The sequence below is a fragment of the Macrobrachium nipponense genome, chromosome 7, assembly GCF_015104395.2.
Source record: "Macrobrachium nipponense isolate FS-2020 chromosome 7, ASM1510439v2, whole genome shotgun sequence".
Lineage (NCBI taxonomy): Eukaryota > Metazoa > Arthropoda > Malacostraca > Decapoda > Palaemonidae > Macrobrachium > Macrobrachium nipponense.
In genome coordinates, this window is record NC_061109.1 from 53,955,359 (window position 1) to 53,983,298 (window position 27,940).

The following is a 27,940-nucleotide window of genomic DNA, read 5'->3' on the forward strand; positions in this document are numbered from 1 at the left end:
GAAGGTCTCAACAAATCACTCGTGAGAAATAGCATGACTGATGAATATCCTAGACACTATAGCACAACACAGGCTCGGTAATTAGGTGTTAAAAATTAAATTTATTTAATTCTATTCTTAGGGAGTAGTTGAATGTGTTAATTCAGTTATTTCCCTATGCACAATTCTAAATTGTATTGTAAAAATTTAAAGGAGATTATACTAAATTCAAATGTTTTAGTACTTAAAACAGTATCAAGTTCTTCAAACTATGATAAGCTTAGTACTTTATACAGCTTCAAGTTCTTAAAACTTTGATAAGCAGATGAAAGCTGTATAGAATTTTTATTTTGCTTTGGTGCCTTTTGTATACTTTGCCTATTTTTTTTTATTTTGCACAAAAGCCTTTAAAGTTAGGAGACAGGTTATGAACAGGTCAGCATGAAAGACTACAAGAGGCATCCTACAAAAATAACCAGATTTCATAAATGATGCATCTTCATCACCTGAACAGGTTAAAAAAAATATATTTTCAAGAACTCTTCATTAGCATCTCCAATGATCAGCAATGGAATTGGTTTAGAAGGCCCCACATATCCCCCCAAAAGGCTTCTATAATCACAGTGAAATTGAAGCTGCAACCTTCAATTGGAGTCACCAAAGCTTTTCCACCTTCAATCCAGTTCTGAATGCGAGCATCGTGAGGTTTTATCAGTAAAAAATTTTACTGATTCATTATTGTTAGAAAATCCTTAGGATTTTGCCTTTAAGAAATCAGTGACAGAATTTTTCAGCCATAGAAAAAGTATTTTCATGAAGTTGCTTTTGGCTCAGAAATATTCTGATGTTAACATATTTAAATATTGGAAAGTGAAAATTGTGGAGCATTTTTACGGCTATTAAGCTGAATACAAAATACTGATTGTTGTTTTATGTTTCCTGACAATTCAAAAATTTTTATACATTTCAACATGATTTACAGGGACTATATACCTCTCGGCTTAAACTGTAATCTAACTAGCCTATGGGATGAAGGTAATATGGATCTGGATATACCTGTATCAAGATAACCATATACAAATTACAATACAAAACTTCAACTTGCGTACAGCTAACAGACTAAATTTCATGAAAAACTTACGCATAGTTTATCTAATACAATTATAAAGAAATGCAATACTGATGTAGTCATATTTTAAAACACTAGCAAGCATAGCATTTTAGGAATTGTTCATAAAATTGAATAAAGGAAATCAAGCACAGAACAGGACCATTCATTAACTTTCTCCTCTTTGCAATCATCTCAAGGTTTAATTTTCATTACTTTTGCAAATATTAGACCACTTCAGATCCTAGCCTTATTTAAGTTGAATTAACTAAAAATTATTACTTTTTCATATGTAACTGTGTACTATCATTACATAAAAATTGAAATTACAGTGAATTACTCCATTTTGTATTAAGTTACAACATGCAACAACTCGCATAATACTACAGGCTTGTCATTTGACTAAACTCATATAACCTGTGCAGAACTTGCCAAACTTGACATAAATCATACTATGTACTGTATTTAAAGTCTACAATACAATAGTGCTACCATCATGAAAAACTGGACTTCCTCCTGACAAGAACACGATATAGTGAGCAAATCTTGGCAAATTATTCTATTTAAATATATGGGATTTCCTAAATCTGATCCACTTCCTTTAGCATGTCATTTCAGAATCTGAGTCACTTCCTTTGTATTAAGAAAATTTAAACTGATCAAATCCTGAAAGCATAAACTCTAAAAGGTTTAAAATATGCAAGACTTCAGTTACTTATCCAACCTACACTTCCCAAAGCATCAAACACCTGGCAACAACCTACTTACAATGGTGTGATGTGGTGGCGTGGCAGGCGTAGCAAGATGAGGAGGAGAACTATAGTATGGAGAACTTGGGGAGACTGGAGGTGAAGGATATGGCCAGTAGAACATGGTTGGGTAAGTCATTCCAGGGAAGGCTGTCAGACGAGGTGTCACAGCCCCAACTGCACTAAGGACAGGAGGAGCGGGTCCCAATGGGTAGGCACCAAATGGAGGAGCTATCACAGTCCCTCCTGTAGGAGAAATTTAGATTAACAAAGTCCTACATGATGTGGCTTTCTGCCATAAAGAGAACTGGTTATAAATGATGTCTGCTACAACAACATTCAGGGTCGCAGATCAATCTTTTAACAGAAAGATGGTTTACCGAAGTTTAACCATCTAACTGCTCGCTCTGAATCACCATCTAACCTTCATGTTGAAGAGCTACACCAAAAAACAGTAGGTTTCAAAACACATCCACTCCTCTTTCACACACTGTAAGAGCCCATGTTTAAATTTCAATCTGCCTGTCCTAAAATTATTACAAAATATACATTAGCAAATTTCTTTGGATCATTTAATGAGAGGTGTACTGAAAAGCAGATATTGAATGGACACATGAGAAATGAAAATGAGTTCATCAGAAAAAGCAAATGGGTGAAATGACTGGCATTAGATCATTTCTATCTAAACCTTCAAACTACAATCAACTAGACCCACTTCATACATTAAAACATACGCTCAACACAGAGGACGAAACACTTGCCACCATTTAACTACAAGTAAACAGAGTGTATATTGAATCTTTGCATTTTTTATCTGATTAAACCTACTGGGATACTTGGACCCTCTTTAAAAATCATAAGCAGTAAAAACTTTAAGACTTGTCAGGCAAGAAATTCAGTATACATGTCTTAAGTAGCTTCTGATTCTCCGGTTACTTGAGAGTAATTTTGATTTTGCAATGCTACAGACTTTCCTTCTGTTACAAACAAGTATTGGTATCCAATATTTAAACTAATCTGCTTAGCTCTGATATCAATTGCCAAAGGTCTTATCAACCTTTTCTGTTTTCAAATATTATATGCAGTCTCATAAGCAAATATAATTCTGACACTTGAAAATTCCTCAGCATACGTAAATGCAACTTTGAAAAGCTCAAGACCTAGTTTGTATGGTTCTACAATTTGTGCAGTACTGAAACATTTAAAATTATCTTTAAAACCAGATATATACGTATATTTTATATTTTCCAAAATTATCACAAACCACCTATTTTTCTGGCAAATATCATCATTTGATTCAAAACCGATGCTTTTTTCTTTCGCTATTACTGAATAAATTACAATACTGTAATGTTTGTGTTATTTGTTTAAATATTTATTCGCATATCTGAAAGTGTCTGCCTTTATGCTTACCGAGAGAAAAAAAAATGGTTTTCAGTCACCCATTAAAAGGGTGTCCCTTTATTAACCATCTTGGACCTTCCATTAGTATATGGTGGCTGCTGTATTAGGCACTACGTATAGGCAATCTCTGATTGCTATTTGACGGTATAAGCACTAAATTTTAACTTTTGGCAAAAAGGAACTTGGCAAATCTGAATGTCCTTTCATGTATACTTTGAATAGGTTTTTTTTTCATATACTCTCTATTTACCAGTTACAAATTAAATTCTAAATCAGACCTTACCACCACCGCTGCTGCCGCCACCTCTGCCACCACCACCAACACCAACACCTTATGACACCAAAGAACCACATGCAACCAACACCACCACCATACCACAGTCTCCACACCCCCATAATAATTCATGCACAACCCACCCACAATTTAACTACACCACCACCAAAGCCACCTTCAAGTAATCTACCACCACCTGCCAACACCATGACTACACTACACCACAACTACAGTACACCACTAAAAACCAGAACGCAGCCTGCAACCACAAAAGGTGTAAAGCTCTTGCCTACCTTGTTACCTTAATCTGCCAGGCCCACGAGCCTCTTATGAGAGAGTGGCTTTGTTTGATATAGAGGATGAGAGGTGACCCATACACCGGAACCAGAAAACCACTGGGAATATCTTAACAGACTTTATTGGTCTTAGCAAAGTAATAATGGCGTTCACACCAAATCCAGTTAAGTCAAAATAACATCTGGAACATTTTCTGGGCTAACGACAGTAGGTATTAAAACTTAAAATGTAGTGTTCTGGTATGTACCAGATCTCTTATTTAAAGATAAAATCACATTGAAAAGCCTTGAAAATGTTCAATATCTGAACTAAATATAAAGCTATAACAATAGAGAAAAACTACTGAATATACACACAAAATAACAATGGTGCAGGTATCACACTTAGTGGAATGTATTACAGAAGTGTTAGAGGACCATGTTGCCCTTGCATCTGGCCCCTAAACAGCCCAGCCAGAGGGCACAAGGCCGCAAGACTCCACAGGCTCGAGTCATTGTTGCTATCACAATACTACAGTATTGTCTATGTCCCTTAATGGATGCAAATTACCCCTAATAGAACCAATGGGAACAGTACTATGCCTAATTTCAACCTTGAAAGAAAAAAAAAAAAAGTCAAAATAAATACATACCTACTACTGAGATACAGTTAAGTCACTAAGTCTGCATAACTCGAGTTGGAAAGTCCTGTGGCCAGCACCTAAGTCCTACCAGAACCCACAAAAGGGGTTCACTGCACGTGTTCCCTCCGTGGTGGCTTCATATACCACCACACAACACCACCACCACAGCAACACACTGCCAGCCAACCAAATGCTTGTGTGTACATGGCTGCTACAATCTAAGCTAAAAGCAATAAATTCAAAAGTTTAACTTAAAATTAAAATCACTAACTACAGATTATGCTCATTCATATGAGCAATTACATGATCAAAAAGGAGGGACACTCCTTTGACCAAAAATATATGCAGCCATGCACATACAAGCAACCTCACACCATCAAAAGACACACACACTGACACATCTTTAGAGATCATAAGAGACTGACAATTATTTATGCCTTTGGAAAAAGCTTTTGACCTGGCAAATGCCAAAACAATAACAACATGGTGCACTGTTTTTATTACTGTACTTCTTACAAATTGAAACACTATCAACACTGAAAACAAGGACACCATGGCAAAGCCATGCAACTGCTTTATCCCAAGTCATCTAATATGAAATGCCATCTAATTCCATTAACACAATTCTAAGGAACCAAGGCTCATCCAACCTCCAGCAGGACACGCCCAGCAGCCTCACAATGTTGGCTAACAGTGTTTGCTTTGCTGGCAACACCAAGTGCAGCACACCAAAGTAATAGCAGATTGCACACACATTATTGCTGCACTACGCACACATTGTCAACAGTGTAACACGGGACAGGGCATTATGCTGTAACCATTAAGATCATGAGATTGGCTCTCATAAGCAAAAGTCATGAACTTTCCTATTGGATACTAGCAACACCTGCCAAATTCCTATCACACTGAGATCATCCTCTCTGTCAATCAACTATATACAGGTGAGTTTAATGCAGCACTGAATTGAGTATTACATGGCAGGGAACACTTGGGCTTGGGAATATAAAGAATGCAACAATGAAGGGTTAATGGGGGTGCGCTTCATTGCTGCCCCCATGGTGGCAGCACCCGTGTCCCCTGGAAAAGCTTGGTCAAAACTTCGTTTTTGTGTGGCAGGTAACCTAGCTACTGCCATGGCAGGGCCAGTAGCAAAAGGCATTGGGAGAAGAGGTTGTGCCAATGGGGATTTCTGCAGGGCTGTAGGTGTCCCTTGCAAATCTCTGGTTTGGGCTGTCGATACGGGTACTAAGGTTACTTGAGGATGCAGAGTACCAGGAAGGGTGGTTCGAGCATTAGAAAAGAAAAGAAGAGGGCTTGAAACAGTGCTCATCTGCGAGACAACTGGCATTTCCCCATATTGTCCAATCAAGGGAGGGGGGACAGACATGACAGATTTCATGGGGTTTAACAGAGTTGGAGTAGCTTGAGAGGTATGGGGAACTTCTAAATGATTCTGAGGAGGAAGAGCTTGTCTTGGGGGAGGAGGACCCATAGGTGGAGGAAGTAACAACTGGGCTTCAGGTTGTTTGAGAGGACTTTGGGGCATACCAGGTATAACTGAGCCATGAGGGGGAGGAGGTAAACCAGGTGGAGCTGCACCATGGAAAAGGGGTCCTGGGGGCCGAGGAGCAACAGTAGGGGGTAGACCAGGGGGATGAAGTGCCCCACCAGGTAGATTTGTGGTGGAATTGTCCCACACCAACATACCAGGGGACACGATGGGCCGCTGGGCGGGGAGGCCACCAGTAAGCACCATATTCATATCTTCGCCTGAGCACTGAAAAACTTCTATGTATCTTTGTTTCTTGCCAAAAATCATATAACGGTGATGTCTCTGTTGTGAAGCCATGAACGCAGAGTGTTCGCCATCCATCTGAATGAAAGCCTCACCACTTGGTTGACCCTGGAAAGAAATCTTTTGGTAAAATCGAAGTTTCTTAGTGGAAGATTATTTTAAAGGATGTCAGAACCAACAATAATTTCGTTGAGGAAGCTACTGCTACCAATAATCTGATGTTGAAAAAAAACATTCAAATAAAAAAGATAATTTTGCACAAACTTTCTTTGGGAAACTAAGTGACTAAAGCAAGCAGTAAATAATTTTTAAAAATTTGAACACTTCTGCTATCAAAATTTCAATAAGCATACTGTATATTACAATTATACAGCCATGGATGCATTTACAGGATTCTACCACACTTGCAGATTTGATCATAAATATGAATAAAACTTACATGAGCATTGTAGACCATGTGAACGCCCTGATAAACAATACTCTTAGCATGCTCCCCAAGAAACTCCAGTATGTGCTCCACTTGAGCTTCAAATGGAAGGCCTCTTAAGCGAATGCAGTCTTTTCTTGTGCCAGATGTAATGATCTGTTGAGGCAGGAGGGGTACTTGTGGGAGTTGTGCTATCAGCGGTTGCTGTTGTTCATAAGTACGAGGATCCATGGAGCGATTGAGAACCTAGAATATTTGAAAAGATTAACATACAGCACATCATGAAACTGTCAAAATATTCCCTTTTCAATTCTACAGTAAACATTATATTGTAACTTTTTTTTTTTTATCGATAATAATGTAATTTTTCAGAAAACTCAATCTCTCATACTGAGAACACAAATTCTCTCCAGGAATAATGCATTCTTTTTCGTGTCATTATCCAAATGATGGTAAAATCTCGCGTCAGATTTCTGTCATAAACCTAATCTGAACTTCCTTGATATCCTCTTGGCTGGCTAAAAATGATGTATGCGCAAGCACAAAATATGCTTTCCTAGCATACACGTAACTCATTATTTGGCATCAACAATCGCCCGAGTAATCCTGAACCAACTTACGTACTTGCAAAAAACTCCAGTCAAGTCAAACTATATTGCAACTAGTACATATACTATCATGAGAAGTTTGCGAATAATTTTACTTATTCAATAATCTAAGTTACAGAATTTTACAGAACAGAGAAATTTCGTGTGGAATTCGTTTACAAAGTGTAAAATTTGATGATAATGCACTAGTTTTATGGAAAGTTTGCGTCATATTTTCTACATTACTCTTATTTTGGGGTAAATATGATCTAAATTTAGTAGCCATAATTAAGTAGCAAAACTGACACAATGAAATGAACACTGAACATAAAAACATGGGATATTCCTGACCTTAATTTAATAAACGACACGTAATGACAAATGATTTACTTACGAGAGTTTCTGCTGCACAGATAGAAAGAGAAAAAGACAAAAACATTAAACACATTTGTTGTAACAGGTGCCAAACCAAACTATAACTTGACTAGGCAAAGGTTAAGTTAATCAACTTTGCATCGGCCATTCGTAAATGCAAGTGCCGTCAGGAAGAACATATCGGAAATTAATGCTGTCAAAAGGACAGGTAATCAATCTATAACCAACAATACCAGAAGAATTGTCTAAGTAAATAAATTGGAGTTGGCGCAAGAGACAAGATCAATCATCGACAAGCAAAACTACTCCAGACGAGCTTTCCAGAAACAATTAAGCAGCGGGGAACTGCTTAGTTAAGACAACTAACGGAAGAGCTAATACAAACAAGTTTTATGTGCAAATGGACAAGATGAAACCAGGATTTACTGAAAGGAAACCCTTAACAAACAAATGAGGCTGACTGGTAGGACATTGCGAGGGTTTGCCAAAATGAACAAACATGAATATAATGATGAAACGAGACAATGTGTTAACGAAAAGTACACGACAAGCGACTCACCTGTTGAACTTCGGCAGTGGTAGACCTGAAGAGTTCTATGTACCGTGAGCCAATGATCTCCCGATGTTTGCCAAGGGCCTTGGCGCTATCTTCCTCAGAGGCAAAGAGCACGAAAGCGTCTCCAGTGGCACGCCCATCGGGCTTCCTGACGAAGAGGACTCCCTCTTCATTGTCAAGGATCTGACAACCATTCTCTCCAGATTCAAAGAACTCCACCTGTATCCGAGACATTAAAAAAAGTTGAGAAACAGTCTGCAATGTAGGCTCCTGACTTAATAATACCACTTACTTTCGAATTGGAAGAGATGAGAAGATTGTGGGGTTGGGTTAAGAGGTAGTGGAGGACGTTCGTTTCCTTTTTTGAAAAATCAATTATAAATCCTTTCTTGGTATTACCGTGAATGAAGTGTGTGTTTTTTGGGGGGAGAGGGGGAGAGAGAGAGAGAGATTTGGAACCCTCTACTGTTTGATTTGAATAAAACAAAACATTGATTGCCCCCTCAAGACAGTGTACACTGGTTTAACTTGACAAGAATGTTCATCATAGTGAGCACCCACACTAATAACCTTAATTAACTCTATTGAATGCACACAAATTCTCAAATGCTATATTGAAAATCACAGTCTGTAAACATAAATTTTGATTTGAGCAGATTATTACAGTACCTCACGGCGAAGAAAAAGTCAACTTTGGTTACTCTGTGTGTGTGTTTTAATACAACTGAACAAATATGCCTACGTGGACACACCCCATACACACTTAACATTAAGGGGTCGGTTACCTGATGCACCTTCTCCACTGTCTTCAATCAAAGGCATCATCCTCCACCAAACCTCTTCTCTCCCATATCTTCCTTCACTTTATCTCGCCATCTATTTCTCTGACTCCCTCTCGATCTTCTTCATCTACAAGGTTCCTCCCAAGCACTCTTCACTCCCTCATCATCCATCCTCAACGCATGGCCATACCTTCTCAATCTCGCCTCTCTTATCATCTCTGTAATCTTTACTAAGCCTGCTATTCTTATTTCATCATTTTCCAATCTCTCAAGCAGCGCTATTCCCATAATCCACCTCAGCATTCTCATCTCTGTCCTCTCAAGCTTCACTTTCACTTCTTCTTAGAGCCCATTTCCAATCCATACATTAAAACTGATCTTAACATTGTGCTGTAGATCTTAGACTTCTAGCTTGATTGACATTTTCTTATCACATACTACTCCAGCCACCTTTCCATTTACTCCACACAGCTTTTATCCTACTGTCAACTTCAGTCTCACTTTCTCCCTCTTGGTTTAAAGTAGATCCTAAGTATTTAAACTTTTCCCTGTTTCATATACGAGCCTCTTCTTTCTTGTACTTCTATTTTGCCTATATGTTGCATTACTTCCTCTTCCCACATAGCATTTAGTAAATCCAGCATCCATTTCTTTACCCTCTGTACCTACTAATTTGATTATTTCAATTTGGAACTGACGAACCAGGTGTTTTACCATTCTTCACTTTACTTAATGTTCACTTCACTTCTGTATCCTTTATCTCCATCACTGGTCCCTCCACCTTCTGTGCCTCCATTTCCTCTCTCTCATTTCAGTATTAACAGTTGTTTAAAATACTCTCTCCATCTCTTCTTATGTCTTCATCATATGCAATAGGTTTCCATCTCTAACCATGATGACACCCAATTTGCCTATATCTTGTCCCTGCCTTTTCCTCAAGTTTTGAAATCTTATAGATATCCTTTCCTCTGCTTGCTCCTAGCCTTTCATTCAACTGCTCTGCTACTCTACTCTTCCAATAGCTATACCCGCGTTTCTCTGCAAGCTGTGCATGCCTTACTTTTCAGTTTAAATGCTTTTGATTTTCTTTTAATTGATTCTTGCATTTCTCCATTCCACCAGCAATTTTCTCCTCTAGACACTACATCCGCAGGTTCTTCCCACCAGTTATTTTGCTTCCCCAACACATACTTCTCTCATGTCTTCCCAGATATTTTCCCACTTTCTGTTACCCTGTTCAAATTCTACATTAACCCCCTTTGTTAGTTCTTCGCCTGCTTACAAATTATCTTGAAAGACGACAAGAAGATAGATCTTTACAGCGTTCTTATCATAGGCAATATCACCATGTCACTTGATGTATGTTATTTTTCTATCACCATGTCACTTGATGTATGTTATTTTTCAAATCCTCACTGCCGAGATAAAAGATTTTTTTTCCTGGGTTAATGAGCACCAATATAATGTTGTAATGATCAGTGCAGTCGATAATCGATCACAGCCACAGAATCATTCAAGGACACCATCAAAACTGGCACATAATAGATTGAAGGACGAAGAAATGCGCGACTCATTTTCAGTCCATTGTAGTTTTATGTAAAAATTGTCAAATGAAGTCTAATTAAAGAAATTAAGTCCACTTCTACTGAAAGCGTGCTAGAGTAAGGCATCAATGAGGAAATTTGAATCTCAGGCTGTAGAAAGTCATAAAACCGAAGCTATACCACATACGAAGGTTGTGTTATGGCCACATGGTATTCTGAACACCAGCTGCTAAAAAGAGAGAGACTGGACAAAGTGTTGCCCAAATTCAAGATGTCACCAGGCAAAGATCAGTATCAGACCAAACATGATAAGCACTCTTTCTAACTTTTACGATTTCTGTATTTGTCCATAGTCATATGATATGTGTGCCTGCCTTCGTAAATTGTATAATCGACGAAGTGGCTACAACATTCTATAAGAGTCTTGCAATCAAAAGACCCGTTTGTCTATAATGGAATAACATATGGAGTGAGATACACAAACAGACGAAGGACGGTCTCGGACATACAAGTGATTCTTCATAATGACACTAGTATGAGTTTTTTTCCTCTTCGTTGATCAAGTTCTTCAGAAACTGACGAAATGAACCATTACTCGCGATTATATAAACCTGGGCAATTACCTAAAGCTATTTATAAATACGAAGCTTTAAAATTGTAAAAGAAAAATAAAACCTCAAACTTGCTTTGCTATAAATGGGCAAGCATACTGATCTAATAGTCTGGTGATACGAGCTGATTTGTTACAGCGATAACTTTGTGCTGACCAGCCAGGAATAAGGATGTTCTAATAGTCTCATTCTTCAATTCCGCAAAAAAAATTATCATTGAAACATTTTAAAAAACAAATAATAATGCCACATATGAAACAACAAAAGGCGCTTTGAATAAACTATTAATTTTTACAAGAGTAGAAGGGCATTCGTCCTCTTGTCTAAGGTCACCAACTACTGATAAAAATATTTACGGAGACGGAGCTCACCTCTGTGCGATATGCCATATCACGTAAAAAAGAAAGAGATAATGGTCATCAACTACACGCTCATCTCTCTACTCTCTCTCTCGCAAAGTCTCATTTTCTCTCGCTCTCATATATATATATATCTATATATAGATATATATATATAATATATATATAGATATATATAATATATATATAATATGATATATATATATATATATATATATCTTTTATATATAATATATATAATAATCTATATCTAATTCGCTCTACCTCGGAATTGATATATTTTTATATATGTACCGAAGGGGAATTTTTTTAGTTATAATAATTTCGTCCCCTCACGGGATCGAACCACCGTCCAGTGGACGGGAACGAAATCAGGAACGGCCAGTGACGTTATCCAGTCGGCCAACGGTGGTTCGATCCCATGAGGGGACGAAATTATTATCAACTAAAAATTCCCCTTCGGTACATATATAAAAATATATCAATTCCGAGGTAGAGCGAATTAGATATTAAAGGACATTTGTAGCTCGAATGATCTATATGAATCACGGTGATGTGATAATTATTCATATATATATATGTATATAAGCCATTCAGCACTTGCTCCTTACACACATTTTGAGTCCAGAATCAATACAGCAAATGCATCTGGTGAACATGTACGCATCTGTACAAAATATGAAAAAAGAGGGAAAATCTCACCTATTTATATATTATATATTATTATATATATATATTATATATATATATATATCTATATACACACACACACACATATATATATATATATATATATATATATATATATATATATATATATATATATATATATATATATATATATATATCTAGGTGGAAACCCAGTACTTTATTTCTAGATAGATGTCTGGGGGATTATTTCATTGTAGTGCGTAACACCGTCAACTTTATATGGATGACAGTGACTACTGCCAATGCATACACAACTCGCATCGCGGGTCTATGCAATGACGTCTTCACATTCTGGTTGTGTCATGACTTCACACGTACCATATTATGTAATGCAATGTAACCTTTTAAAGAAATACTTTCGTCAATCATATACAAATACACACAAACAGCAACCTGGCCGATTCCTCCTAGGTCGAAAAGTGGACTGACTCTTATAATAAACGCAATCTCTCTGAAAAACAATACCCAAGTTCGCTACTTTATAAGGTTACACCCACCAGGAAATCTTCAAATATAATATCCCGATAAATATGACGAGAATTGTAGTGTCTAAAAATCGTCAATGACTATATTCAAGTACAGTGCAATCTCATTGACACCAGGAATTTAGACTCGCACTACTCTATGGCATCTCCATCGAACCATCATGGAGATTTGCAACACGCAGTTCACGTACACACAAAAAGTGGTTATTTACAGTCTACCGATATACTTCCCATCACTATGTTTCATTACCTGCTTGACTCTACCTAATTCTCTCTCTCTCTCTCTCTCTCTCTCTCTCTCTCTCTCTCTCTCTCTCTCTCTCTCTCGCAGTTGCCAACCTTGGTCTACTATAATGGAGAGATTATACTGGCGTTCGTATGCCAAACAATAAGTATTTTCTTCCCTTCGTAAATTCTGCAAAGTAATAACAACGGAAACTAGTAACAAAAATGCGCAGAATCTTTCGGCGTAATCGAGTTCTCTGTACAGCATATGCATAATGCTGTATCAGCCGCAGCTTTCCTGTAGCGCTTTCAGACGATTGAGGTGACTGAATCGAATTATGAGACAGCTTTGAGACAAATCACAATTGCGAGAGTAGAAAACTATGGAAATAAATGGAGGGCAAATACTCTGACCTATGAGCTACAGGAATGTGTATTCGAACATCAGTGGCCACTCTAAATGTGAGAATACAGAGCAATGTGAATAATCTCTAAATAATTGAAAGGTTTAAAAGCCACTTCGCTTCAACTCTCTAGTGCAGCCTTCAAGACTGCCAGCGTAGCACAACATACTAAAATAAGGACCGACTGCATTAGGAGAGCTTCGTGAACTAAAAAGTTTCAACTAAATGAAGGTTAAAAAGACAAAGGAGTCAGGATGCAACTTGGTACTGGAGAACATCTTGCAATAACGGACAATTGGGCTAGTCGGACATATCCAAAAACCTAAAATGTCACGGAAGAAAAACTTAATAAAAGCCTATCAGATGTGCCTGAGAAATAAAGGGTCCGTCGGAAGGACCAAAGGATATAAAAATTTTACAATACAGAATTAAACCTTTAAAAAATTAACCTAAATTGAGGTATATTCACTTCACGCTTCATACTTTGCGATAGCGTAAGTAAAAAAGAAATAGTTAATCGGACAGACCATCATCACGAGAACACAAACACACCCATTACCGAGTTAAAAAAAAACACAATTATGTATATAATAGTGTTTTTCCAAATAAAAAAAAAAAGTTAAAAAAGAAACGAGGCACCGATGGTGAAAGTCGTTCGCCATCCAGGAATCCCCAACCCCCATACAAACGAAGGAGAGCCGTTAAGAAGACAACGGCTGGCTTACAGATGCGGTGAGAGCCATACATGACCGCTATTTTCACGACTAAAGTTATTATGGCTTCAAACAAACATCTTTCAATTTGTCTAGTGTAAACCGTCGAAAGCTTTCTTTTTAAAAATCTTTTTGAAAAACCTTTTTGAAATTTGAAAAATACTGTGTCATATACATAATTGTGGCTTTCTTAACTCATCATCTCCGGTCACGGCACAGTGATGCACCATAAACACCCATTAACTATGATGTCAACTAGACACGAAAACTTACCTATATAAAGCTTTTTCTCAGGCCTTTTCTGCTAATACAGTTCCATGACAGAAAATATGCATTTCGATTTATTGATGACCCTACAACAGCTGTAATCATATTGTGTAAATAAAGATCCCCACACACACACGGAGAGAGAGAGAGAGAGAGAGAGAGAGGAGAGAGAGAGAGAGAGAGAAAATAATTACTGACAGGCAGAAAACGCGGTCAGGACAACCTACCACTTGCTTAGCGGTGCAGTCGTAGGGTAAGCCACGCATTCTAATGATGACCTGGCCGCCTCTCGATAAAAACTGCTGGGCTTCATTGTTGTTTCCTGAAAAACACAAAAGACGCAAAAGTTTAGCTAGCAGTCATTTCTGGGAATAACAGGAAACCCTCGATGGCAACACGCAAGCAAAGCACACTTAAAATTTAAAGAAAATTGCATCTTTATGCACAACATACATAGTTTTGTAGAATACGAATACAAATAAACCCACACGTACTAATTTACTCATCTTGCTTCCTCAATAAAAATGGAGCCTAGGACTCTATAGTTATTCATGTGTCTCAGGATTCTTTAAATAAAACATATCGCAAACAAACATTATAACCTTAAGCAGACATACATATAATATATATATATATCTATATATCTATATATATATATAATAATAATATATATATATATATACATATATATAAGTATGTGTGGGGGGCGGTTGCAGTAAACAGCAGGAGGTTGCTACCCAGGAATTGGTATTCCATCTTTGCTGTTTGCTATTCCCACATCATGTTATGATGAGAAACGGCGTTCGCAGGCGGCAGAGTGAGCTTGGATAGAACTACGATTGAAACCTGACATAGAATACGCAGATGATGCAGTCTCAGTTAGCCAAACACTACAGAATTTGCAAACCTTGCTTAACAGAATGCATCATATATCTGGAGAACTGGAAATCAAATTACACCCAAGAAAAACCTGATGAATGAGGAAAAAGAGACGAAACATCTTTGAATGGAGAAAGGATTGATGAGACAAACTTTCGATTGTTCAGAAATAATGAAATCCAGTACAGGTTCTCTTAAAGTTGTAATTTAGCGAAAAACTCAAAAAGGCAAATCAAACAACTGGCAGCCTGAACAATCTATTTGAAGATCAATTTCATTTTAATTGCAAACAATAATAATAATAATATATATAGGTCGAGCATGATCTGTATTGCGACACGAACATGAATCATATGGTATGACAATGAAACTATATCAAGAAGATTAATCGATTTCAGAATCAGAGGGCGGCACATGTGCTCCGCATCAGAATTCAATATATATATATATATAATTATATATATATATATATATATATATATATATATATATATATATATATATATATATATATATATATATATAATATATATATGCAGAAGCAAGTAAATTCCTCTTGTAGTTTGGATTGCATCCCCCCCATATATATATATATATATATATATATATATATATATATATATATATATATATATATATAATATATATATATATATATATATATATATATATATATGATATATGTATATGTATATATGTATATATATATATATATATATATATATATATATATATATATATATATATATATATATATATATATATATATATATATATATATATATATATGTATATATGTATAGTGTATCTTTTATACCAATGTATTTCCACATACCTTACATAAATAGCAACAAGAAAACAAGTCTCTCTCCCCTTATCAGGTAACTTGTTCATCTTTAATCGCCTTATCAATTATCGGAGAGGCAGGACTGTCTAGCTGAACTTATGACCGCCTAAATTTCTTTTCGAGTGGCACCACTCTTTCTTGCGACTAATTCTCATATGTAAAGATTTTGAACAAACTTAATACTCACCAAACGCTGAATGACTGATTTTGTGGCATAAACTTCCCATTTTGAACTCATTGCCGCTGCCAAGTTTTCATAAAACCAGGCAAACAGAAAACAGACGAATGAGTACAAAATACTGTCACAGTCTACATGTTTTTTATGGGGGCTAAACTTTCCGAAGCATACATTAGTGAAGTTTATCAACATGTCCGCGAGCAGCTACGTACATTCACTGTGTCCTCAAGGCTTTGACTTTTGTGACTTTCCAAAGGGCGAGCGAGATGCATATATGACGGTATTGCCAAAGTTTATTCCATCCGGTCTTCATAATTATCGTGGATTTTCCTCTAGACTCGCTGGCTTGAACGAACATCCTCACAATGACACGATCTTAAATTCCTCAAACTCTTATCAGGTGAACATCAACCTACACTGTTATATGGCACAGTTCATCAAATGTTTAAACTACTCTCTCCACAGAATGCTGCCGGCGAACGTTTTGAATAGTTTCACTTAAAGACAGTTTTATGCAGAAGTGTCCACGAAAAGGGAGTACGACGTTAATTAAGAGTACTCTATGATTGGTTTCGAGGCAATACTATTTAATTAAGCAAAAAATTCGCAACTAGTATCGTAATTAGGGATAATTGTATATACACATATTAATGGCTTATCATGACGGAGTTCTTATCTACACAGTACAAGTAACCTTAACAAGAAACCTGGGGTAATCATATCTTACGCAATCAGCAACCCGGTTTGGTTTCGTCCAGGTTAATTATCATCAGTGGGGAGCCAAGCTAAGACGAACCTTATCTTCATAACGACACAGCAGAAATCTTCAACTGGCGATGAAATAACGTTGAAGAATAATTAAACTAGTTCACGCTTCCCACTGGAGTCTTCTGTCATCATCTTCACTTTTAAAGTACCAGCTGACCACCAACGAGTTACGAAATGACGATAAAAACAATATCAAAACCGTTGTCCTAAAAAAAAAAAAAAAAACTTTAAAGTCGCCTATGGTATTTCTGGTACGTTTATTTTATGAAAAGATGTTAGCGAGTTCTTCCGGAAAAGATTTTACCGAGCTCTTCAGCCGTAATGCTGCATTAACACGATAAAAACCTGAGATACAACAGTGGCCACAAAACACACAAATTACATTATTAAAGACCAACAGCCTAGGATACCCATGTCGATCGCTCTGCGAAGGGATTTTAAGTGATACCTCCGCCTTAAAAGATGGACATATCCGGACATATCATAGTTAGAGATTAAAAAAAAATCACAAGAAAAAGAAAATTCAATAATAGGCAACAAACCAGCCAGAACGCCACTCCAGATTCTCTGATGATTTTCTTGAGTGAAACTCATACAAAACCTCTCACTACAACAGCATCAAAAAATACTAAAACCTGCTCATCGCCACGAACTTTTGACTAAGAATAGTTAATTATCGTTATCTCAATTTGTTACCTTTTAGTACGACCATATTCGACAAATGCCACACCAGTCAGTAGGTTGCTTTACTTTCTTTTACTATAAATAAAGTACCTAGCTTTAACTTACTAAAAGACTGTTTAGTTCAACTAAACGTACTATATATATCAAAGCTTCCATTATCCAACTTTATAAACGGCAAGCTGAAAAATTTTGCATCTCAACTTCCTGATAATATTTTATTACTTAAATATTCCTTCAATACCCTTCGTCTACCATTCCAACTCGAACCACCATATCGTTACGTACAATCTCTTAAATAGAGTAGTTACGTACGTATGAGTATACATGATAGTTTATTAGAACTTTTACAACTGACATTTGTACACTTTCAAATATTAAGTCCAAAGTAGCCCATTAGTGTCGAATTCACATTATCTTGGAAATGAATTACACCCAAATAAAAATATAACCCTTGAATACAGAATTCACTTTACATTAACAATAAATAACACGAAAATAGCATTATAAAAGGCAAGTCGTCCTATCCTTACCAGGATTTTACGTTTAAGCTTTCTTTTGGTCTCTTTTCTATAAGGTGTGTCCAATAAGCTTCGTGATTCCTTTCCGCAGTAGCTAATGAAAGGCACAGTATCAATGCTGGTAAATACTTCAATTCCAAATCCATAAAAGTCTACGAACTCAAATGAAAAGAATGGATTGCACTGTAAAACTATTATAGAGAAAACATATGCATAAAGATATTTTTTCCCAAAGGTTAAGAGAGCGCCAGGACTGTAACGTCAAAGTATAAATTGTCTTCTTTGATATCACTTTAGTAACAGCACCATAACAAACATGCCATAACGTGCTGCATTCTACTGGCATCCCCAGACACAGCCAGAATTGTTTTGACATTTCAGCTATCAGGAAATCTATATTAAGCTTTTTGCAAGAATCAATCTAATATTTCAAACAAGTTGTAATTTCAAAGTAGAAGTGTCTACTGAACACGATCTACCAACAAATCGCATGTAAATTATTGCAATTGATCGACTTGTCTTCAGTTCGGTAAAACTTTGCATGTTAATGAATATTTTACTGCCAACACCATTTATTTGTTTTTACTGCAAAACGAAAACACAAACCGGAATTCTCCAGGTGTAAGGTCATTTTTATTAGTAGACTGCCTGTACTGTATGCATTTTTCATTCCTCAAGTGAATTATGCCAGCTCCTCATACCACCAAATTCAGTTAGAAAATATTGACTATAAAAATAATAAAGTCTAAGGTATAAACATGTGTAATTTTAGAAACATGCAAAACAGTACGTTAACGCTTCCATCTGGCAATCTGCAGATAAAATTTTTAAAGCCAAAGTCTGTGCAACACATTCTCCAAAGAAATTAAAAGGATCTGCAATATAAATTGCTCTTGTGTTTCGAGAGAACTTTCTTCTTACGACCGAATATGAAAGCATGCTTCAGTATGAATGTTGCGTTAAAATACTCTAAAAGTATCATAATTCTGCTACTACATACAAACAGGGTTTGATAAAGTAGTCTCCAACCACTTCACTCAAGTAGGTTATATAGATTGAGCAAACAAGAGCAGATACAGTGGTCAAGTGGGGGCAGACAGTTTCTTAACAACCCCATTTTACTGTGAGCAATAAAATGAGAATATTTAGCATTACTATTACAAAGGCTGTATACGTACAAATGAGTCCCAAAAGTACAACATATTATGATGTCAAGTTTTTCTAGCCTACATAAACATAGCCCCACTGCCCTGACAAATCGTACTTTTCTGCGGTTACCGGCATAAGGATTTAAATACTTGTCCAAGTATAACATAAGAATACATTTCAAGGACATGAGGGGACTGGGTTTCTTTATCATCAGTTCGGAGAGTTTCAATGATTTCGTTTGTAGAAATTATGTTCTTCACTAGGAATTGTTGCAAAACTTTAAAACTTAGTTAACTTCGCTTCTGGCAAGCAGCCGTGCGTGGCGATACATTTTATGAAGCAATGTCCACCGGCCAAAAAACCCGAATCCTCCAAATATGCTGCTCTTAAATTTTTGAGAACATCAAGACAGCCTTCTTAAGAATAAAGCATGTTCTCTTGCCTAATAGACGGATATTTGAATGGCAAAATATCTGCCACAATGAGAACAGAAACGTGTTATCCTACTTTGATGGAAGTTGGATGTAAAATAAAGCAAGCTAAGCATTTTTTACGCAAAAGGTACCTTACCAATGTCTCCTCAAAACATCCTTAATGAAATATCCTAAATAGAATATGATCTTTCCACCTCTGTGTTGTCAGAAATTCGTAGAAATTGATATCCATGAGTGGCATAAAAGATTCACTCAGAATATTACACGCAAACAACTACAAACTGTGACATACGATCTATGTGAAAGTCTTCAAGATGTGGCAGTAACTACATATTACACAAAGAACACACTGTTGACATTAAATGAATAATCACAGAAATAAGAAGGGTGGAGGTTGGGGCATTGGGTGTGCTTACAACTTTTAATGAGCGAACAAAATCTTTAGCAACATCCTGACGTTGAAATCAAACTATTAGCATAAATTACAAAACTTTATCACTGCAAAGTACTCTTTCAAATGAGAATCAAATGCTTTATGAGCCCTTTACAAGCAAATAAACAACATAAGATGGTCATAAGAAGGAACATTATGGCCCAATCTATTCCCCTGTGCGCGCGCCATAAATAGATCCTACTTGCAGTAAGAAAACACTAACTGCATACCTGATCCTCCATTAAGACTAATCTTGTCCATGGTTGGCCAAAGGATCATGGGGGCATCTTAGTAAAACCACTTAATTTATAGTATTATTTCTGACTAGTCTCCAACTGGAAAGGAAAAACATGGCAATACAACACGTGTTTATGCCTTACAAAGGGTTAGAAGAATACAATGGGCCTAAAATAAATCTCTATCTTCACGATGACGAAACAACTTCAACCAGAACGTGGAAACCAAACCTTAGGAAGTCTAGTATACTTACGAATAATATTCATCATGCGCATTGTTTGCTGGAGCGCAGCATGTTGCATGTTCATCTGGATGTTCATTGACACGGTCTCTGGTGCAATTGGCGGTGGGGGAGGAGGGGGTGGCAGAACACCCGTACGCCCACGGCTGCTTTTCTCGGCCATGGCTAATTCTCCTCTTATTCTGCTCTATAATTAGAATTTCAACACTCACTGGATGTCGCTTTCCAGTTTCTTTTAAGGACCCAGTTCTCCGGTCTAACAGAGAGTAAATCCCCCGAAAACCAGTCTGATTGTTCAGAACCTTCGGTCACGTATTCCACGAGATTCCTTATTTACACTGTCCTTCCGAATGCTCGATACCAACGACAGTTTCCTTTGGTGATCAGCAACACTGACAAACGTCACAACAACCACCACTACTATTATAAAACAATAAAAAAACAAAAACAAAGATGAGACGCGTCTTCTGGTGGCGACGAAGTGTTCCAACAGAATTCAGAAAATTCGACTACACTAGTCTCCGGCAGGCAGTCACTGCCCTTATCTAGCCCTTATCTTATATAATTCCTTATCTTGGGGTACACGAAGGAGGGTAGAATTATACACGGTGGAGCTGGCGCTTTTATTGTCAACAGATGTAAAAAAAATCAATATGAACAATAATGTACTTTACAGAATAGTAATGATGAGAAACTGAACAAAAGTATTACACTTCTGTGTATGCCATGATGAACCCCCACTTTACGCTTAATTCAGCCCCCAAAGCATTGTAATCAGGGAGATAACGCAATGTTCAAACGATAAGACCACTAGGCCAGGAGAGCTACACCTCTGAACTGTAAAAGGCTTCCATTTTTGTGCTTGATTCAGTGAATACAAGTAGCACCCATCTTTCTATGGGTACCACTCACTGACAATTGGATGCTTCAAGAGAAGAGGGTTACAATTGCGTGGAAAATCATCAGTCACTAGTTATCCTCCAAATGGAAGTTAATTCCTTACACGTAGTTCACGGGGCTTTCCAAATACTGAGCAGCACGCAAGTCCCATACCAGTTCCTAATGAATCTATCTACATGGATAAAGGCTACTCTTACATGAGGGATTACAATAATAACTATAAAGATTCTGAGAGACGAAACGTGCGATTGTTTAAAACTGAATACCTTACATTAAAAGACGCAATTAAACAAACCACACCAACAGCATAAATATTACCTAACTTGACCAGCCAGGGTGGCTAAGGCTGCCATCAATTTGATCATTTTTCCAAGATCGTTCTATTTTTTCACCTACATATACCAGCTTGATTTTTGTATTTTATATCATAAAAACACCTCAATTTAGCCGTCATATTCATTTCAACTGCAAACAACTTAACACGAAACTTGAAAAATGAAATGCTGTAAAACCTAATAAAATATTTAAATTCATAATGATTTGCTTCAGATATAGTTTCGACTTTACTTTTACACAATTACAGTAAGTGTAGAAATGGTATTAAGAGCCCTTCCACTCTTACTTTAATATCCTACAGATGTAGCACCTACCAGTAGTGGATGTATCTATACCTTATCATACAGATGCACCTACCAATAGTGAATATAACTATGTCTACGAAATTCAGAACACAGTAGGCACAGTGACCAGGCCTTGTGTAATTCATGAATGACTAAGAACCCAATAAAGAAATGGTGACTGAGTATAATGCATTAGTCGTTGAAAGTTCATTACAGTGTTACAGCGTCAGTCACTAAATAATCGACTTTGACAAACTAATTTATTAACATGCAATGGGCAAGACGGTCACCAGAAAAACAGTGGTCACTGGAGAGAGAGAGAGAGAGAGAGAGAGAGAGAGAGAGAGAGAGAGAGAGAGAGAGAGAGAGAGAGGTACAACGGAACACCTTACCTCCAGCCACATTGATGAAGTCATCGCCGGTAGCTTTATAAACTTCGATGTATCTGTTTCCTATGTGGTGTTTATGTCTTTTGAGGGCCATGTCGCGGTGTTCTGGAGAGATGAAGCGGATGAGTGCCTCGCCGTTACGCCGTCCTTGGGGACTTAGGCACAGTGCCACTCCGCCTCTGAAAGAACACAATTGGGAATGATGTTAGAGAAGATGAACTGCGCCTGGAATTAATGAGTTAGGTTCACCGAATCTGATGAATACAATCACGGCCAGAAAATGGGCAGGAACAGGAGTAACCTAAATGTCAAATTAGAAAAGCTTGATAAACAACTTTCTATAATCATACTTCAGCTTCACCTAGAAAAAAAAAAGGTACGACGATTAGTGGTCAGTAATACTCTTAACATTAAATAACTCTTCATACTCATGGAAGAATGGGCAGCACACACACAGAATAATCGGTCTATTCTGTTACCAAAACTTATGTTCACTAATGTTCTATCTGTGACCTAAAATTGTCACGATGGATCAGCATTGTTTTATCATACTAACTGCTGAACGTGTAAGAAAATAAAAACTTTAAGGTTTCATACTTTCAAACATAATTAATCTAACTACCAAACAGATAAAGTTTATGTGCATACACCAACAACAGAAATCATAAAATTATTTTACGAAACTCAAGTGAGGATTAACTGAAGGAGGCTCTCATTGCTTACACACCTAACTGAAAAGTCATCCGGGTAAGGGAATCTTGGATGACGTATCCCTTGTTGTGAAAATGGACGATAATGTGGGGGGCGATGTCTATGGAAATGAAGAGGAGAGCGTGGCGGCCGAAAGTGGTATCTCGGGTAGTACCTAGATTCATTCCATCCCCTGAGGTGCTGCTTATGTTGAAAACAGCCCTTCGCCCAATGCGACGGAGTGGAGGAATGATCGGCTACTACTGCATTATGGCATCGTTGCGAGAGGGCTTTGTCTTGAAATGGATGGCCGTTCGGCTTAGCAATACCGTTCACCGAGCACTTGTCAGAGTTGAAGTCAGGCCCCCCTGGTTCATCATGATCATCATCTGATATCAAATGAACCTGCTTCTGGTGGAGTCTGTTGTGGTTGTCATGGCACGAAAACAACAAATCGGCAGATGTTGCCGTTTTCCTTTGGAAACTTGGTGAAGTCAAAGCACAAGAGCCAACGCCTGTACTTATGTGGCATCCTTGTACTGCCGTAGCCAATAAACTGCAATCGTCCTCGCTTGACTCTGGGACTACTTCTATCCCTTCCCCCTCGTCCCTCGCCGCCTCCCCCTCCCCCTCCCCCTCCTGACCCCCAACTTGCTGTTGCTGCTGACGACCGAATGCCTCCCAGAGGTTCGGCAAACAAGAAGCAGACTCGGTTTGTTCTATTGCTTCAAAACCCGCTTCAATTTCCTTTCGGGTCTCGCTACTGGAGTCGGACATTTTTGGCCCTTGCCACAGATATGAATAGAATTCCTCTCCCGGAAAGCACGAATATCCTCAATGGGAACAAGGAACATGCATAGGATGCATTAGTATAGATGCACACCATAAATTAAAGGAAAAATTGTACATATTTCACATGCCAACGAACGATACAATCTATGTTAGGTTTTAACCATAATATTATACTACACTGACCACTTCACAAGATTACAAGAAAAAATTTAGCACGAACGGCGATCCACGACACATGAAATGACACCTTAGGTGCGTCCTAAGTAACCCCATACTAATAAGCGACAGTCCACGTCACTCGTTCTGAGAGACTAAACAACTTGTTCGTCGATTCACTTCCCTTCATCCCTGATCCCTTCCTCACCCTCGGGGATCCTCCCCACCTGGATTATGCTGACTTACATCCTAACCTTGCTGGTATCCCGTGATACTCTTGCCACTCCACCCTAACCCCCTCCTATGACTCTAAGCCTTAAGATACCCCCACCCATGACTAAGCCTAGATAACCCCACCCCGGCTCCTGGAAAAATATGACAAGATTCACGAAGGTGGGGGAAGGGGAAAATGAAAGTCGACGAGAAAATGAATCACAATAACTGAAAGCAAATTTGGTTCTAAAGTTTCATGATTCCTGCGCAAATGTATGTGTGTGTGTGTGTGTGTGTGTAAGAAATGTCCCTCCCTCAGATATAAAAACTCAGGTCATGTAATATTTTGAAGCCTGGCCGTATATCCACACCTTAGAATCAGCAACCATAATCATCAAGCTCCTACAGAACTGGTATAGTTGTTTCTAATCAAACCGGATTGGGAAAATTCACTCCCAATATTATAATTATTATGATACAAAGCAGCCAGGTTAATCAAAAATGATCGTTTCGTTTTGAAGGAATTCCTTCATTTACATTTCTTATTTTTTCAAAACCCCTACCGTCAACATTATCGTACTGGTCTTCGCCGATGTGAAAAAACACTACACCCCCACAAAAAACAATTGGAGTTTTAGACAATACCGATCACTTGCTCAATTCGGACACAAAAAGCATTTAATCACACACACACAAAAGAGAGAGAGAGAGAGAGAGAGAGAGAGAGAGAGAGAGAGAGAGAGAGAGAGAGAGAGAGAGAGTGTGTGTTAGTTCATAAATAAAAAAAAAAAACCGTTTTAAAACTTTGTGAAAGTTATCCCTTTCTCTAGGCTGAAATACATCTGACCAGCTTAAGTCAGTGAACGATCCAATACCAAAGCTTACAGCTTTCCTCAAGTCTTCAACACGCGTGTCCGAGCAATCACCACAGTACACGAAATCAAAGAATCGATATGAAAAAGTATGCCACCCTATGAAGAAACAGGTCTCAGAGAGAGAGAGAGAGAGAGAGAGAGAGAGAGAGAGCGCACTCTGGTTTGTGTCGGTATAATACAGGCGCACTTAAATGCCCGGTAAAAAAATAAATAAAAATAAATAAACTTCTTCAATTCTAATGTAAAAGGGTGAATCAACTACCATACGTACGTACGGAATATACATCCAAGATGCCTTTTTCGGGATTTGATTTATCATTCTTGAAATGTAGGTGCAGTGCTGTATTTGTAAATACTGGGACCTAGTTTTAATAAATAGAAACTTTTAAACTGTAACCTCTAAAGAATTAACCTCTTACTTCAATGTGGTAGCACATCCACCGTGTTTGTGACTAACTGCTTCAGTCTAATTATTGTCAGGAGTCAGTTATCGAAATGATGTACAAAATCGTCGATCAATGGAGAACTGGTTAAAGTGTAATTAAATTGCCTTTCGCTTATTCGTCTACTCAAAATCAAGAGCAGAAAATTTAATTTAATTCACTTTTGTAACCACTAGGTGTGTTCATGCACTCTCGGTTGCAACTATCTACGATGGAAAGTTACTCCAAAGATGAGAAAAGTTTTAAGCTTGACAACAGCCAGCCTCACGAAATGACGCGATACTTTACCCTGAACGTGATATAACCAAGACCTTACTTTAAAAAAACATGTTTATTTACATAATAAAATTAACCAAATCTCACCAGATCATTGTTACAGTGCAACGTAGACTAGCCTTTGTTTAACCCAAAGTCATGACATCTAATTTTAGCAAAAAATTAATCCCATTTCTGCTCCAAAATCTTAAAATAAATAAAAAATGATTTGGTTATCCTTAATACAACACTTCACCGATTTGTTAAATGGGTGTCCAAGTATACCCATATCTTGGATCATCAGACGCTGTTATTCAATTTGGCAGCCTTTAAATAACTATACTTCTATCGCAACGTACTACACTTAGAACATTTGCAGGATTTTTTTTTTTTTAACTCACAGATGGGGTTGCACTATGATCAGTGGCCTGGATAGTTCACTTATTACAGTTAAACTGAAAATGACACTTACTTGCTAAACACTCTTTGCTCTTCGAGTCTACTATTACAGAGACAAAAGTGAATAAAGGCTGTGTTGGTACATTATGGGTGGTGAGATTACCATTAATTTAACTATTATGACATTGGGAAAAAGGAAATTTGGTACAGAAGGAATTACACACCGCCTACAGCTTTCAAATCAAGTATTTTCCGCGATGGCTTTATTTAAAAATGTTATGGTTACACCAAAAGCGATCACTAAGCAAATCCATTTGTGTTCTTACCATAAACCTTTTCGAAAATGTGTTTAGTAAAACTTGAAGTTCATCATAAACAATGTCGTGCAAAATATGAATGTACTGCACTGTCAGCTCTTTGCAGGAACCCAAACACAATAACAGTACTTAAGGTTGCGAGTTATATATTTTTGGTCAATACACTGATAAAAAGTGTTTAGAAAAAATTCCAAAGTCTAACCACCACATAATATATTCTACCTCAGATTTTAATCTAAGGCGCAATTTCTACAAGACCTAAATGCCGTAGGATACTCCACTCACTCAATAAGGTAAACAGTCATCCCGGAGCGTAGTTTACAGAAAGCCTTTTTCGAATTGTTTACAAATGTGACCGAGGAAGGTGGTGGTTTTTGGGGGAGGGAGGAATGAGGAGGAAGGGGGTGGAATGACCATCTCGTATGTACCAGCATACCCATCCTTATCAGGGACATCAAAGCATGGTCACGAATTTCAACGCTAACTGAACGGAATTACATACACACACGCACACACACCTATTCTCTCCGCCACGTCTTAACAGTGGTTAACGGGATACATTTTACTTCGAATACGAGCAAAACACTAAATTTCTAACCTTGTGGCATTTCAGTCGACATTCATGCTGTCATGTTCAAAATGCATTGGTCGTCGCTGTCCAAGCACTTGAATTACAATTTTGTTAACATTTGCAGAAATCCCACAATTAGTAGCAAATAATCTCTACAAAGTTCACTCGAATATGTTCACCAGTACCAGTGTTTAAGAATGTCACCTGTCACCGGGAGGCGAGTAACACAGCTACCGTAATGGTCACCTACAAGAAAATAAGACAACTCACCTGCTGATGAGGTTGAGGAAGGTGGGCGAGAGCAACTACTGTTACGTACAAAGCTTAATTCCTTAAGTGGACACCAGATGGCCAGGAAAGAGAGTAGCTACTGGAGCCAAACTAACACTCACGCACGCACGTACCAGGAAACAAAACACTAACATACAAGCATTTGCCAGCCTCTACATTATCTGCCGTGATGGTCTTACTGATTAACGAAAGGAAATGACACTAAGCGTCGAAGAATTATTGTAGCTCATATCACCTGACAACCAAGTCAGACCGATCTTGAAAAACTTGTTATTCCAAGCAACTGCCGAACTTGATAAGTATTACTATTAGAGCTGTTCGGCTCAAGGACCAATGCAGATGGCCATTCCTCGCTAGTGTTAATTGTGTTGTTATCCATAATAAATA

At 37.6% G+C, this 27,940-nt stretch overlaps 1 protein-coding gene across 5 annotated transcripts in view; it reads right to left on the bottom strand.

The window, feature by feature from the left end:
• The window catches only part of LOC135217326 (RNA-binding protein fusilli-like), a 191,092-nt gene that overhangs the window by 5,418 nt on the left and 157,734 nt on the right, over positions 1-27,940 (bottom strand). Inside the window, exons 7-12 of one of the 5 annotated variants that reach the window (XM_064253123.1) lie at positions 22,555-22,730; positions 14,502-14,596; positions 8,177-8,392; positions 6,668-6,901; positions 6,141-6,336; positions 1,856-2,082 (exon numbers count right to left, since the gene is read on the bottom strand). In XM_064253123.1, the coding sequence (XP_064109193.1) occupies positions 1,856-2,082; positions 6,141-6,336; positions 6,668-6,901; positions 8,177-8,392; positions 14,502-14,596; positions 22,555-22,730 (1,144 nt within the window). Of the gene's footprint in view, positions 1-1,855; positions 2,083-3,915; positions 6,337-6,667; positions 6,902-8,176; positions 8,393-14,501; positions 14,597-20,654; positions 21,144-22,554; positions 22,731-23,278; positions 24,360-26,976; positions 27,099-27,940 lie in introns of those variants that run through there. The other 4 variants (XM_064253124.1, XM_064253122.1, XM_064253121.1 and 1 more) reach the window with 4 other exon arrangements.